The sequence below is a fragment of the Psittacula echo genome (assembly GCF_963264785.1).
Source record: "Psittacula echo genome assembly, chromosome: Z".
NCBI classification, from domain to species: Eukaryota; Metazoa; Chordata; class Aves; order Psittaciformes; family Psittacidae; genus Psittacula; species Psittacula echo.
The window spans coordinates 79,579,837-79,597,043 of NC_137742.1; the positions used below are offsets into that span (position 1 = coordinate 79,579,837).

The 17,207-nt window shown below is 38.2% G+C and overlaps 1 protein-coding gene across 1 annotated transcript in view; it reads left to right on the top strand.

Moving 5' to 3' along the window:
• Positions 1-17,207, top strand: part of ADGRV1 (adhesion G protein-coupled receptor V1) — a gene marked incomplete at its 5' end in the record, with an annotated part of 292,106 nt that overhangs the window by 110,387 nt on the left and 164,512 nt on the right. Inside the window, 8 exons of the mRNA XM_080638347.1 lie at positions 1,408-1,525; positions 2,311-2,482; positions 5,057-5,299; positions 10,539-10,946; positions 12,149-12,333; positions 13,503-13,752; positions 13,926-14,065; positions 15,653-15,813. Of these exons, the coding sequence (XP_080494473.1) occupies positions 1,408-1,525; positions 2,311-2,482; positions 5,057-5,299; positions 10,539-10,946; positions 12,149-12,333; positions 13,503-13,752; positions 13,926-14,065; positions 15,653-15,813 (1,677 nt within the window). The remainder of the gene's footprint in view (positions 1-1,407; positions 1,526-2,310; positions 2,483-5,056; positions 5,300-10,538; positions 10,947-12,148; positions 12,334-13,502; positions 13,753-13,925; positions 14,066-15,652; positions 15,814-17,207) is intronic.

Here is a 17,207-nt window from a genome sequence, read left to right on the forward strand (position 1 = left end):
AGTGTCCTGTACATGCAAGTTAACCAAAGAAGTATGTGCATAGGCACAGGTTGGAATTTGAACTTGCGCTGAATCCCACAGAAGTGTATTAACATCCTCTAGATTTACACCCTGAGTACAATGAACACATAAAGTAAGACTGGGAGACAACTTACATTAAGCACAAAGGTCAAAGCATGTATCTGCATTTAACTGCATGGAGAGAAAGATACCACAGGCAGAATATTTGTGCATGCACATAAACAAACATGCAGTTTCTTTTAATCTTCAGTGTATATATTGACATTTAATAATCACTGGGTCAGACATAGATTGCCTTTTTAACTGCAGAGTAAAGCCATCACTACCTGTAAGGAGAAATCCTCTACAAACAAGATTTAATGGAACACTGCACAGACATTAGCTTCTCTTCATTAACCCTGGTTTTTTTATCTCTACTCCTGTTTTGCTGAAGTTATTTACATTCGCATGATGACAGTGAAGTATTTTGCAGCTCCCTAGCTCCACACACTAAATTAAAGATGCAGGAGAAAAGCTGATGTAACAATCTGGGAAAATAAATTAGGGGTGAGATGAATAGGAAAGCTGAGGTCATATCCTTAGAAGCCCATCTTTATCCCATAACCTGCTATGTCAATGCTGTTCATCTAGGGGCATGCTGAGGCCCATTCCTGTTTTGAAAGAATATGTTTTAAGGGTTATCATAGAATTACAGCCTGGTTTGGGTTGGAAGAGACCTTAAAGCTCATCCAGTTCCAACCCCACCTTCCACTAGACCAGGTTGCTCCAAGCCCTGTCCAACCTGCCAGGGATGGGGCAGCTACAGCTTCTCTGGGCAACCTGTGCCAGCGCCTCACCACCATTACAGGGGAGAACTTCTTCCTAAGATCTAATACGTAAATCTACCCTCTGTCATTAATGCCATTCTCCCTTGTCCTAAGCATAATATAGCAAATGTAAAATAATACGGCTGAAGCTGTATCTCATTAAGGCATTATAAGCAAGACTTCTGACACTTTTGTGGACCACTGTAACACCTAGTCTCTTGAAGTCAAGGAATAAAGAATTCAGTCAGTTTCCTAAATGCTTCTGAAAATACAAGCTTATGTGCATAGATGGTGCCAGCACTCTCATAAGGAATTTACTGTTAAAAAGACTTATTCTACTGGTTAGAATAAAATTTAGAAATGACAACATTTGAAGTTTTAGATAAATACAGACTGTAAGAATAAAAATATTAAAAAAAAAGTGCTTGAGGCGCTCTCAAGTGGTACTTTGCAGCATGCTTTTGATACTTAGTTGTTTTGGTGTTTTGGTTTTTTTTTTGCAGTTATCCATATTAAAATCATAATTTAGTCTCTGCTTAACTTTCTTGCTAATTACCTTCATGGTCTGTTTCCTATATAGGAAGTGATCTCCAGAATGGCATTTTGGGATTCATGCCAGAGGTACAAAGTGGTCTTGTACTTGATGAAGACTCAGAAAACAGAGAGGTGCTGTTGATTGTCACAAGGCAACCAAAAAGGTACAGGCAAAAGCTGATTCAAGTGCTCTTCCACACTCTGTAATATGCTGCTGTTAGTGGAAGAGGTTATGATAAGATTTTATAATAAATCTTTGCCTTTCACCTCCTTTAATAACTTCCCAGAATTTGGCAAATAGGCTTTTAAGTTGTGAATGTGATTAGGTCTGTCACTTACTGGTATAAAACAAAAATGGAAAAAACCCAGTATTTTCCAACTTACACCATGAGACAGCAAATGTGAAGTCTTTGCTTATGATAAAGTATTTGCACTGCTAAAGGCGTAAGTCAGATTCTCATCTCCCTGTGTAAGAGAAGTAGGTGTGAATGCTAAAATGAGCAATTAAAAGTCAGTACTATACTTAGGTCTTCACTCACACAGATCCTATGTTTTTTTCTAACTAACACATGTATGTTGCATATTTGTAGTCTTTAAACAGATATGCTCAAGTACTCTAAGTTCCTGAAGCTTATAGGAAAGACAAATTCTTCCTGGCTTTCTAGGCACATGGTTACACCAGTGTCTTTTATTCAGCTAATTTAGTTTTTCTGAAACAAAAATTGAGAAGGATCTGGGTGCCTGTAATTGCTATATTTTTTCCTCTCTCACTTTCTGGCAATTGAAACATATTTTAGAGGAAGGAATTTAAATAAAAAGAGAGACATTTTCATCTTAAAGCAGTTTGTTCCCTAGTGATAAGTTCTGAATAACAACATAACATATGTGTTACCTCTGTGGTTTATGTTTCCTTCTTCAGTACATGTATATTCTTTTGATTTGCTTATAGGGCTTTTGAAGATGTGAAGATCTTTTGGCGTGTGACATTTAATAAATCAGCTGTTGTCCTTCTGAAGGATGGCATGAACTTGGAGAATGAGCTTGTATCTGTGCTGGGAGCCACTACCTGCATGGCAGGACAAACAACGTGCAACATCTCAATTGAAATAAAACCTGATAATGTAAGTAATAATTGCTCATTTATGTACAGCAGTATGATGCTGAACTGCAATTTATCAAGGTGAAAATCTCCTCTGATCCAGAGGAGCTGGTGTGCAGTTTGAAGATGGTAACCTAATGTCTGCAAACACATTTTCTTCTGCAAACACGTGTTTATTTACAGGCTTGTACTACAATTATTATGACCGAGAAAAAATTGGGAAGGAGATGAGTATTTAGTTCAAAGAGTAAACTGCAGATCTCAAGAGTTTTATAGAACAGTAAAAGAAAAAAGGAGTTAAAAAAAGAGTTATTTCGGTGAGTTACATATTCAGGTACTGGACTCTCATCCTTTACGCAGCAAATCTTTCATCTATCAAAGCACTTCTTAGCCTGACTTATGGAAAACACATCCTGTAAGTAATAACATCTCATTCAACAAAAAAACTTTTATTGCAACTTGTGCATGATTTTACACGCCTAAATCTAGCGCAGTGATCTGTGAAAACTCTACTCAATCATAAAACTGCATAAAATCTGTCACTGTGCACATCCAGCTTGTGAGCAGCGAAGTTCAGTTTAGCAGGCATCATCCACTAAAGCTGTTCGGCATTTGTCAGTCAGGTATGCTTAAGCCTAAGAGTCTTAAGAGGCCCAGATGGCACTCAGAAATGCAGACATCATTGAATTAACACAAAGCACAGCATTCAGTCATTTTTACTGAAAAGACAAGGAAAAAAAATATTTTTGTGTGAACACCCAGTGTTTAGGGCAGTCCCTTAAGAAAGGAAGGATTAACGCTTGCCATTCCGTCGGAGTGGAGAGATTGAAACTTTACAAGAAATTATCTTAACAGCTACAGGCTAGTGGCAAAGCTGAAGTCTGGGGAATAGAAAAGTACAAGATTCTGATTACATTATAGAAAATAACGCAAGATGTAGGATGTGGGAAATAGTGATTTCCCACTAGAGAATAGGTGCATTCTCTGAATCCAGTAAGAGGGCCATTTTCCCTCTTTGTCTCCAGATGTTATTTTTACATTACAGAATTAATGAATAAAATATACAGATGACGAGACATTGGCTGCCTCTCTGGCTAAACTGGCATTTTGAAGCATTTAGTCCAAGGGAGTGAAATCATGATTTAATGACAGCAGTGCAGCAGCTGCAGAGACATTCAGTTGTGTCACATGAAGCACAAGCATGTGCCACTCTAATAGGTGCTCATGGAAGGCTTAAGTTCCCTGTGGCATTCAAGTAAATTTGTTCCTGACATCAATTAGTCAAGATAATTCCATTTAGAGAATTTCTTAACAACTCAATTAAAAATATATGCTATTTAACACACTAAATATTTACTAACTTTTCTTCTAGTTCTTTCATAAGATAGCTTATAAATCAGTAGCAAATACATTATAAAATTATGAAATCATAAATATATTCAATAAATATTTTATGTTTTTATGGTATATTCTAGCTTTTACTTAGAAAGTTTTTACTTGGTCAGCTGTACTGACTTTATTAGCTAAGGGCTAAATCCTGCTTACCCAGAATTACAGCAAGATTTCCAAAAATCCAGAGCTAAAACAAAGAGCTGTATTAAAAAAAAAAAATAAAAAAAAAAGTGTTCAGTGATCATAATTTTTTTTTTGCAATGCTATTGTCTTCTGAAGAAATAAATTTTTGGCAAGTTTGCTGCTTCATGTGTGCATGTAATAGGTACAGATAACATATTTTCAATGATTTCTGGAATCTTAGTAATCACATGTCTATTTCTAAACATATTTGCATTTTAGGTACAAAATCAAGGATGAAGCAGAATGTCATAATTTAATACTGCTACCATATTTTCAGCCAACAAGCATTATGAATGCAGGATTGACTAGGCTCATTCTTTTACTTATGAACACTAGAATTCAATACCTTGTTTTCCAAAACAACTATCAGATCATAGCTCTAAGCTTTATGTTTTTCAATAAATTCAGTTAAGCATTCAAGTGTACTGAGGTTTGCTTGAAAAAACTTGCATAAACATACTAGCATTTAAACACTGAGGCTATATGTAAATTCATAAAGTTTTCAGAACTTTACCTGAGTTCAGTACTCGCATACAGTCAAGTTAGTTAGTTTCAAAACTGCACATAAGACTTCTGTGTAGTTTTTCCATGGGTGAGTAGGTGTGTACATGCCTTTTTGTAATGCAAAAAGAAAATGAAAGAGCAAAATCTTCACAAGATGTACATCTACTTAGATCCATAATCTGGAATATGGAGCTATTTGAGAGTTTACTGTCACGTGTTATGCCTGACTTACAGCCACAATACATGTAGTATATAAATAGCTACTTTACTGCAGTAAGTTCCATGTGAAAACCTGAGATTTCATTATTGTACATGAAGAGTGTTGCCCATTGCAATATTATTTTTTGGATATATATTTACTGTACTTACTGCATGTTTCAGGAAGCAGGCTTGTGGTAAGTGTTAGTACAAAGTAATCCATTGTGCATACAAAATAATATATACATTTTTTGAAGCTGAAAGTAGTTATAAAAAGTAGTCTTATAATGATATGAAAATCATTACACCTCACTTACAGGTTCCTGAATTTGAAACATATTTTTTTGTTGAACTGTATGCTGTGAGCACAGGAGCCGCATTGAACAGCAGTGCCAGATTTGCTTTTATAAAAGTTCTTGAAAGTGATGCTCCTCATGGTTTAGTATATTTTGCTGTGGGATCTCGTTTTGCTGTGGCTTATAGGAAGACAACTTTAATCAGTCTGCAAGCGCTTAGAGATTCCAGTACATCAGTAACCACAATGGTTAGCTACAGCATGCAGGTAAGACTTTTATTATTATTATTTAACTTATTATTTGTATCATTAAATCATTGTTCATTCTCTAAAGTAAATGTTATTATAATTTTTTTCAGGAAATAGTCAAACATTTGCTGTGGGCCTATATGGTCTAGCTTCTTTGGGTTTCCATTAGTAAAAAGACCTTGTTCTCACTACATTGTCAAGAGAGATTTTGTTGATACTACCCTTCCAGGAGTCTCAAAGGCCATGGCCAGTCAGGCATTAAATATATTTCTTTGTTGTAAGATTCTTCTAAGACTCCAGTTTTTTAAGGCTTCTTTCTCTGAAGTTAACTTTTACCATGATGGGTACGACTGCAGGATTCAGATACCAACACACTGTCTGTGTTTGGTCACAAATTTATAAATGCACACAGTACACTTGAGAAAAAAGGCTCTTCCATCAAATTTTATCCCATGTTCTTGAAGTACTAAACCTGACAATTATTCTTCTGATTGACTGAAAATGCAGTGTGATAGAGTCAATTTTATCATCCTCTTTCAATTGTTATGTTTACAGCTGTAACACCAGACGCTAACTACTGAAACTTTTATCTATAAACAAGTACCTCATAATTACTGACCAATAATAAAGATTCTCCTTTAGCTGAAATAACACAGCTGCAAAAACATGATTCCTTCCACTTCCTTATAGCTGTGAACCCAGCCTCAAGGGCTTGGGCACTGGCTGCAAGAGGGATTCCTCCAAGTTTGCTATCGCAGTGGAATAGTGCTTAGACTGATCTACTTTGAATATGTGGGATTTTATAGAATCATAGAATAGACTGCCATGATTTTTCAAATATGATGGACAGTGCCTTAAAAACTTCATTTGCCAGCTCCTTCACAACCCGCAGATGGATTTCATCAGGTCCCATGTACTTGTGCATGTTCAGCTTCTTAAGATGGTCTCGAACCTGATCCTCTCCTACAGTGGGCCTAGGGTTCTCATTCTCACAGTCCCTGCGTTCGCCTTCCAAGACTTGGATGATGTGGTCAGAGCATTTGCCAGTGAAGACTGAGGCAAAGAAGTCATTGAGAACCTCAGCCTTCTCCAAATCCAGGATAGCCAGTTCTCCTGATAGCTTCCGGACAGGGCCCACGTTGTCCCTAGTGTGTATTTTATTTGCTACATACCTATAGAATCCCTACGTGTTACCTTTCACATCTCTTGCCAAATTCAATTCTAACTGGGCCTTAGCTTTCCTAACCTGGTCCCTAACTTCCTGGACAGCATCACTGTATTCTTCCCAGGCCGCCTGTCCCTGCTTCCACCTTTTATAAGCCTCTTTCTTCCCCTCTTAAGTTTCCTCAGCAGCTCCTTATGCATCCAAGGAGGTCTCCTGGCCCTCCTGCTGCACTTCCTTCTAGTTGGTACACAGCTTGTAGCAGGATCCTTGATCCTTGAATACCCACCAACAGTCTTGGGCCCCCCTGCCCTCTAGGGCTGTATCCCATGGAACCTTACTAAGCAGGCTCCTGAAGAGGCCAAAGTCTGCTCTCTTGAAGTCCAGGGCAGTGAGCTTGCTGCACACTCTTCTCACTGTCCTGAGGACCTCCAATTCGACCATCTCATGATCTCTGCATCCAAGGCTGCCCTGGAGCGTCACATTTCCAACAAGCCCCTACCTGTTAGTGAGCATGAGGTCAAGCATGGCACCTTTCCTTCTCAGCTCCTCTATTACTTCCAGAAGGAAGTTGTCCTCCACACAATCGAGGAACCTCCTGGATTGCTTGTGCTGGCCTGTACCTTCACTCCAACAGATGTCAGGGTGGTTGAAGTCCTCCACTAGGACAAGGGCCTGTGAGTGTGAGGCTGTTCCTATTTGTCTACAGAGCACCAGATCCCCACAGTAATGTCCCCCACTGCTCTTCTCCCTCTGACCCTGACCCACAAACTCTCTGTTGACTTCTCACCTGTCCCCAGACAGAGTTCCATACTCTCCAGCCTATCACTGACATAAATAGCAACTCCCCCCCCTTGTCTGCCAGGCCTGTCTTTTCTAATGAGCCTTTAGCCTTCCATTCCAACACTCCAGTCATAGGAGCCATCCCACCATGTTTCTGTGATGTCAATGATATCCTTGCATTAGACTATCCTTGTTAGACGTGCACACATCTCTAATTCCTCTTGTTTGTTCCCCATGCTACGGGCGTTTGTATAGAGGCGTCTGAGCTGAGCTCCAAATGAAGCTGGTTCATTGGCTGGAGCAGCTGGAATATCTCTGCACCGCTCTGAGCCTTTATTATAGGTGCTGGCAACTGACTGGGTGTGTTGGGATGGAAGGATGCCCCTCTCCCCCAACACATCTAGTTTAAAGAAACCTTGACCAGCCTGGCAAGCCTCCTACCAAAACCACTCTTCTCCTTCATTGTCAGACCAGCTCCACCAGCCCCCAGTAGACCTGGCCTCCCAAATTGACTCCCATTTTCTAGATACCCAAAGCCCTGACTACGGCACCACTGTTCTAACCACGTATTAACTTGGCCAATCCTCCCAGCCTTTTTAGGGTCCTTCTCTGTATCCTGGACAATTGATGAAAAGACAATCTGAGCTCCAGAGCCCCTAACCACCTCTCCCAGGGCTCTGTAGTCCTTCTCACTGTTCTCCAGGCTACTGCTATCAACATCACTAGCACCCACATGGATCACCGGAAGTGGGTAATAGTCCGTGGGATTTACTAGAGCAGGCAGCCTCTCTGCAACATCCCTGATCCGTGCCCCTGGTAGGCAACACACCTCCCTTGAGACTGTGTCAGGCCGACAGATGGGTGCCTCTGTTCATTTCAAAGTAGAGTCCCCTACTACTATTATGACCCAGTGCTTTTTCCTGGCAGCATCAGTAGTGATCCTCTTTACTGGTGCACCAGCCGGTTGTTTCTGGTGCACGTGTGTTTCCTTGTTAGCCCCCTGCAGGACAGCGAGGCCATTCTGGGTGGGGACAACACCTTTAGGAGGAAGCCCCTTGCTTTTAATTGTCCTCTTCCGCCTTTTTCTTTTTCTTTTTCTTTTTTTTTTTTTTTTTTTTCTTTTTTTTTTTTTTTTGTTACTAGTTCCCAGCTGCCTGGGTTAATGCCTTCCTGCTTTGCTGTACACGCTATGATGGACGCTTGAGGCCCCTGCACAGTTTGGGTCTGGAGCAAGCATTCCTGCTTCCTCTCAGCTTCCCTGACATCTTGCAGCCTATTGACAGTGTCCCGCAGCTCAGGCACCTGCTGCAGGAGGACCTCCACCAGGGAGCATTGAGTGCAGCCCTGCCCCATTGGGCACCGTTCCCTCAGGAGACCAGTGCAGGCACTCTCTACACTCTGAGCATTGCACTGCAGCCTCCCCTCTCATCGGCTCTGTCTGGGTGCCTACGCTGGCCACCGCCGGGGCAGCCAGAGCAGAGCTCCCAGATCGGGCCCTGGGCACACGGCGAGTACTCACCATCCCACGCAAACTGCAGCGCTCCCAGGGTCAGGTTTTTACCCAGTCAGGGCTGGTGCCGCTCCTCCTGGCTCCGCCCCCTGTGAGTCAGCTGCTCGAGTCAGCTGAGCTGCCGGCTCCTTTGCAAGTGCCCCTCGGTGGGTGTCGCCCCTCTGAGTTGAGGTTCCTGGACGCTGAACTTCCCCCCGCTCAGGTGTTGAAGGCGTCCTCTCTGGAGATACCTCAGCAATTCAGTTATGTCTAAAAGCATTATTTATGGGGAGGGTTTTTATAGCAAAGCATTGTTGCGACCAGTGTGCTCAGCCTTTATTTTAAAAGGTTTTGCATTCTATTGTTATATTGCATGCATACCTATTTTCATTACACAGGTTTGCATGATGTTTCCATTCATTTATTGTACAGTATCTTGCCAGTGTTTTAGATTGTGTAGTAACAAATTTTTACATTGTTTCCAGCTAACATTTCATTATAATTTATGTTAAGTGGAGAAGAAATTGCTACTGTCCAGTGTACATTTAGGCTAAAGCTGGAAAATTTTAGGTTTCAAGGGTGTGTGGCCAAGTACCAAGGTATTGGTAATTGTAAAACAAGAGGTCACAGCGGACGGGAAGCATGAGGGCTACCTGGAAACAGATGTTTACATCATTCCGACAAAGATTTTTTTAAACATTGTTCTTGTCACTAGTTCTGTTATTATCACTTATTTTCCTGTTTCCTAATTATAAGTTGGAAGGGACAAAAGAAAGGAAACTTCTCACTGGAACTGGCACAGATGTGATCATGTGCTAGAGCAATTTTAAACAGATACACACTGCATTGGTTTACCAAGTTCTCCTGTGAACTCAGAAATGTCTGATTTATTCTATAAGTAAACTCTACTAATTAAAGCTAAATGCTTTCAAAATTCTAGTATTTCCCTTTAAAAAGGCCTAATTTTTTACAGCAGGAGGTCTTTACTTAAGAATGACTATATACTTGTACTTACTAAATGGATACAACTGAAAAATCATCCATTTGAATAATAGCCCAGAATGTTAGTTTCCACTTAAGGAAAGTTTATTACATTACCAGACATAATATCAAGGTTATGGAAACTGACAAAAAAGAGCAAGAATGTGAAGAATGAAACAGTATCTGCAAACCTCATGGAAGGTAAAAATTGCGCTACATCACAGGGAAATGAGGCTGTTTAGCATTCCTAAATAAGTTCATCTTTCTGCTTTGCATGTGAATTCCATAGTGGGTTGTTTGGATTTTTTTTTTCACCTTTGGACCAAAGCGGATTGTTCTTATTTTAATTATTTATACTGGGACTGAAAATATTGTGAATTGGTATTAGTTTGGGCACAGATTTCCAAAACCTGTGCTCTGCTTTTGTTTAGTTTTTATGTGTCTGTGACGCCTGTCTGTACCTTGAACTGAGGGAGTTCATGCTGCAGACACAAACTACATCAACCTCTCCTTAACTCACATTATGAATGTGCTAGCATTTTTGTAGTATCTGTTCATCCAGAAAAGCTTTGTGATTTTTGTTTGGGAAAAGAAAAAGAGGGATCCTGTTTGCTATTGCCAATATATATGATTCTTCTCTTAGGCTGTCACTGACTACAAGTGACAGATTGCAGTTTCATTTAATGCAGTTATGATATCATTCTTAAGTGCATTTTGAAGGAGGACTTTTTTTTTACATATTTAAATTTTACCCATTTAAAGTATGTGTGTTCTACAGCAGCTGGTTTTCAACAATTTTATCTATCACAATGTTACCTAAACTTCTTTTGATTTTTTTTAAGGAGCTACAAAAACCTGAACCTATTGGTCGGACATTCGTATCTCCAGCTGTGGCAGGGCAGGATTTTGCAAGATCTGAAGGTTTACTGACTTTTGAACCTGGACAGAGAAATACGTTTCTGGATGTGACACTGACACCAAAGATAGGATCTTTAAACCCATTTCCTAAACGTTTCCAGGTTGTACTTTCTAATCCCACAGGCAGTGCCAGAGTAGATGATGTGTATGGTATTGCTAACATCACAATTGTCTCAGATTTTGATTCCTTGCCAGTCTGGGGGCTGATTGATCAATTGCATCAGCCTCTTGATGACACCATTTTACACAGAGTCCTCCAGAATCTGAATGTCAGAGTGGCTACAGAAACTACAGAAGAGCAGCTTACTGCTGTGATGCACATCATAGAGAAGGTAAACCTTTCCTGCTCTTGAATGGCCAGTGGCTTTAAAAAGAGTATAAAACTGTGTTTAGCTTTAACTGGCCTGTGTCACAGGCCTGTGACAAGATCAAGGTTAGCATCCTCACCATGAGTCAGGGACACAGAACAGAAAGGTAACAATAGAAACTGTGAAGTCCCACTATCAAAGGAGAGGAAGCTGGAAACAAGAAAGCTGGAGACAAGAAAGCTGGAGAGGGACTACGGACAAGGGCCTGTAGGGACAGGAGAAGGGGGAATGGCTTTAACCTGACAGAGGGTAGATTTACATACTAGATTTTATGAAGAAGCTCTTTCCTGTGAGGGTGGTGAGGCACTGGCAGAGAAGCTGTGGCTGCACCATCCCTGGCAGTGTTCAAGGCCAGTTTGGACAGGGTTTGGAGCAACCTGCTCTAGTGGAAGGTGTCCCTGCCCATGGCAGGGGGTTGTAACTGGATGAGCTTTAAGGTCCTTTCCAACCCAAACCATTCTATGAGTCTCTGATTCTATGATTGTGGTTTCTTGATTTTCAGGCCACATCTTTATTTGTTTTAGCCCTGGCACAAGACACTGAGCCCAAGGTTTGGTTATATCTTCACAGCTCACTGCAGTCGACACACAACCAAATCCTGCAAGGGCCAGCTGAAGTCTGCTGTTCTATTAATCAGGCATGCAGTTTGCCTTTCTCCCTGCAGTAGCTTCAGGAATTGGGTTGGCAGGGTATCTGAGCACTTCAGCATTGCATCAAAACTCTGGGACTAGTTATGGCTTTCTGGCTCTTCTGGACTTACAGAATAATGCACAGAAGATGGAAAACATTTAAATACATAGACACAAAGCAGTATAACAATATTCTTGAACAGTGTTTTGTCTGTGTTGCTGTTTTGACACAGAATACAGAAAATAAGGGCAAAAATTGTCAGGACTCAACAATCCTTCATCTGTGAAAGAATGAAAATGCCACATGGTTTCTTTAATAACCAAATCCCTATTAGTAAGCATATCTTTATGTAGTTCTGACATAGGCCACATCTCGTGCCTTGGCAGCCATGATCAGAAGGTGGAAAAGATATTCTGAACTGTCAGAATGAACACTGGGATAAAACTGAAGGTCTTACTAAACTGTTCAACATGAGGAAATGTTATGAGCAGACTTCTGCACATAAAGTGTTGTTTGATTTCTTCTCCTCTCATTAGGTTACAGACATAGGTGAAAAACTGTTACTCACTGATAAAAGTAGAAGTCTTTTCTATGAGATACTCTGTGCTCTCGCTAGCCCGAAACGTGAGGACACACGAGGATATAGCCTGCTTGCTGCGGTGACTGAGAAGTTTGCTTTTTCCCTGTTGACTGGGATAATGTGTGGATCATCAGGAGAAAGGTTAGTAAATTTGAATTCATAATATGTTTTAGATATATTTTGACAATATACAAATGGTTGTCATTTGTCACCTACGTGGAAATGTATTACACTGTGTCACAATCAGACAGCACTATATTGGCACTTTGAGATGGTGTCACAAATAACTGGTACAAAGATACAGCGTAGCTGTGGGAGTAGGAATCAGGACATATTAAGTCAACTTTGGCTCAAATACTGCCTGGAAAATATTCATTACTCTTATTAAGAAAATACTATGTAATTCTATGATGGAGAGCTATGTTCTAAGACTTAGGGGAGAACCACTAACCCAACGTTTCTCCTGGCATTTTGTAATTTCTGCATGTTTTGTTTTGCTCACTTGAACATTATTTACAATTTTTTAAATGCTAAGTGTACTTTTCACATTAGTTTCAAATTGGTATTTGCATCTGCAAGTGCATAATACTCTGTAGTCAGGCTTATGGGCAGGGGAAATAGGTGACTGCAGAAATACATTACACCCTTTTGTGAGTCAGATGGTTTAAAGCAGTGAATTTTCTCTGAATTTCTCCCTCTGTGAAACTATTAAACAACTGGTAGTTGAATTTTGGAAAAAAATTACTTCTTTTTCCCCCTCAAAAAATCAACATAGTTTAGATTTCTATCACAGCTTGTTTCGATGATATAAATTTTCTTGCCACATCCTAAGTTGTAGGGGGTATGAATCCCATCTCAGCCAAAAGACAGTAAATGGCATAAATATCAACACTGTCCTGAACAGTGTCCAGAACTTGAAAGTTAAAATTCTTTATTCCAAGGTTTTTTGCATCATCGGTTGGGAAAAAGTGGTAAAGCAAGATCATACATTTTAATGTCTCATTCTTGTAGACTAATCTCTACATCAAGTTATAAAGATGAGTGTTATGATAACCTAGTTTACCATGGAGAGGTTTTGTTTGCGGATCATAGTGAGCAAAACCCAGGGGAGGGGAAATGAAGAAGCTGAAATACGTAATAATTTAGCCCCTGGCTTTATCACAGAAACTGAAACTGTCAATTAAATGTCATAAAGACTAAAAATTATGGAGGAATAAAATATTAATTACAAACACATTTTAGAGCCATTCTGTGAAGAATAGTGAAGCTCATTTCCACTTACCAGCTCTATTGGTTTTCCAATTCAACAGAGGTAAAAATATTCTTGACAGCTGCCCATACATTGCAATAATGGCTCACAACTGGTTTCCTCAGCAAATCAATGGACACAGATTTGATGGAAAAGATGGGGATTCTATTCAAGTGCCTGAACATTTACTAGACGTCTCTGTTTCATTATCACCTCCTCAAAAAGAGAACTGTGAATCTGTGCAGTTCACAGAATACAGCAGTCAGCAGTGGTTCATTACTGGAGATAAAGAACTCGCCCTGAAGAACAAGGTTTGAAGATAATGCAATTTATTTTTTCAAAAAATTAGTTTAATTTAGATATTGGTCAAAACATCTTAAATATATGTAAAATAATGTGAACATTTTTTTGTTTCTGATTAAAATGCAACTAACTGTTGCATTTTAATATTAAATTTGTATTTACGTTGTGCATGTTGTTTCAGGTTTTTTCTATGAGTTTGAAGGGTCGGAGTTCACAGCCTTTAAAAGATAACAATGAAGTCATTTATCGGATTTATGCTACAGGAAGTCGTATTATTCCACAAAAGTCTCTGTGTCTCCTCTGGAATCAAGCTGCTGAAAGGTTATTTTATTAACTGGTTTAGTTACCCAGTTTCTACCATGAACCTGTGTATTTGCCTAATGTGAGAACTCTGATAAGATCATTTGGAAGCATAAAATTATCCATTTTTGGATGTGTGTTTTTTCCTTATTTTTTCTGGCCTTTGTGCCAGCACATAGAACTTTCCATATAATAAAATGCATAGTTATTCTAGCTCAGAAGTTTTTCAGTCTTCTACTGCTGACATTTTTCAGCAAAATACCATGTAGATTCTATAATGATGTGTTAGACAATGCTAACAGGCCACAAATCTCAGAATTGTATCACCTCATTAATATTAATGACTCAAGTCCACTCTTAAAAAGTAGAGAACTAAACCTGCCTCTCTGGTATTGCTTCAAGTCACTGACTCAGAATGTGTCTAATTTGCTGATATCTACTCTTTTATTTGCGTCTGTGAAAGACTGTGTAAGTGAACCAAAAAAAGTTGTTAAGGGGCATCTTAGGGATTTATCTAGACCAGTATCCTGCTTCCAGTAGTGGCTAAAAGTAAATTCCCAGGGAAGAATAAGACCAGGACAAGTATAAATAGTAATTCCCCTAATGCTATATACTCTCTAACTGTATTTGCTGAATGTGATTTTGTGTATTTCATCCCCAAAGTGATTATCTGTCACAAACTGGTCCAGTTTTTCCTTGCACCATCCAGAATTTCAGCATGTCTTTTGGCAGTGAGCTCTGCAGGGCTATTATTTTTTGACAGAAAGGCCATCTGCAGCTGCTAGCTTAAATTATGTCTCTGGTTTTTAGAAGAAATGGTGAGCTGATGGTCATTTTTTGTACTTGTTGCTACTCATACCATTACAAACCACGGAATAAACTTTTTCTGTTTATTCTCTTCAATGCCCTATTATTTGATTAGGCTGTCTTCCCTGTTCACACACTGTAAATGAATTTGGAGAGAATTATATTCTGTGTCCTGCTGAGATTTAGTTGGCTTAGATATGATTTCATTAGACTGGCTGGATTATATTGGTCTGTTTCTGATATAAACTATTTCTCTACAGAAAGGACATGCAGCAGAATGTACCTGTATTCTCTCCTTTTGTCTAGACACTGTAGTACAGAACAGATGTGACTTCCACTAGAAGTGGCTTAGGATGTCAGCTGGAGTATCTTTTTTTTCAAAATAGTTCAGCAATACTGAAAGAAGACAAAACACAATTTTAGTTTCAAAACAACAAATAGCAGCATAAAATGAAATGTTCTCCATAATGGAGTAATGTATTGTGCAAGTTAAGAAAGAAACTATTTGAAAAGCCAGGCAAACCTGTAAATCTGCCAGAAGTTTTAAAAATTTGGCCACAAAAATTCTCGTGTGGAAAAAATATTCATTATCATATATTTACAATTATTTTTACTCATGAAAGTAAAAAAAAAAAAAAAAAAAAAAACCAAAACAAGCTATCTGCACCTAGGGGATTACACAAAACACCTGTGCTACAGTATAGAAAACTTAAAATTTCAGAAATACAACAGCTTTCAAGCATACTTAGCATATAAATTACACAAATCCATTTCCAACTTTGTTAATCTTTTGTTTTGCAGATGGCTGTCTGATACTGGGTTCTGCAAAGTGACAGATGACTCATCAGACTACGTGGAATGCTCTTGTTCTCATATGTCCATTTATGCAGTTTATGCCCAAACAGATAACTTGTCTTCATACAACGAGGCTTTTTTCTCTTCTGGATTCATCTGCATTTCAGGTCAGTTGATTTAAGAAGTTTTCTCATTAATAACGACTGAGGACCAGTAAGGCTGATTGATTTTGAGCAATTTTATTAACTGATGACAGTCTCTGTATCTGGAGGACTATTGGAGGAATGTTAACTAACTTCACGATATTAAAGGTGCCATTTGGTCTGGTATTTGCCCAATGACAAATTTTGCCACTTTTGGAAAAAAGAATCCAGCAAGTATGTTTCTTTGTGATGTTTTACTGAACCATGCAAAAGAGAAATAAGTTATTTATTTGGGAGAGGAATCTTAGAAGACCCAAATTCACCCATGTCTCTAGCAGCAGTACAGTTGTCCTCAGTGTCAAATCTTTTAGGTGCTTTTCTACCTAGCCTAAAAGTTTTTCGACAATTTTAGTTGATAATTGACATTCTAGAAGTGGTAACTAGAAGGAGACAGATTCCATGTCATGCATGTAGAGCTCCATTACACTCTACTGCCTGCTACCTAATGTTTTCGTTGAAGTCTGAGAGTTTAACCTGTGAGAATCATGACTCCATTGACAGGTACAACAGCATTTTCAGAAGTCCCAAAATGTCAGACAGGAATTAGGAGATATGAGTTTTAAACTCCATTTGGCTTCCAAAGGAGAAGGAAACTACAGCTTTCATATTGCAGTCAGTTTACTATTATGCTTCAGGCAATCCCGCATGAAAGTAAATTTTTCATCTTGTGTTGATAGACACTGTGGAAGCAGGAACCTGAGAGTAAAATGTCACTAAGAAAACATGCTAAAGAGACTCTTAGTCTAACCTTAAGGCATTTAAATGGAGTCTGGGACCACTCCTTGTGGGGTTTATGGCCCCTATACTAGACCATCAACAAAATATAACAAAAATATATAACAAAAATATATAACAAAAATATATAACAAAAATATATAACAAAAATATATAACAAAAATATATAACAAAAATATATAACAAAAATATATAACAAAAATATATAACAAAAATATATAACAAAAATATATAACAAAAATATATAACAAAAATATATAACAAAAATATATAACAAAAATATATAACAAAAATATATAACAAAAATATATAACAAAAATATATAACAAAAATATATAACAAAAATATATAACAAAAATATATAACAAAAATATATAACAAAAATATATAACAAAAATATATAACAAAAATATATAACAAAAATATATAACAAAAATATATAACAAAAATATATAACAAAAATATATAACAAAAATATATAACAAAAATATATAACAAAAATATATAACAAAAATATATAACAAAAATATATAACAAAAATATATAACAAAAATATATAAAACAAAAATATATAACAAAAATATATAACAAAAATATATAACAAAAATATATAACAAAAATAT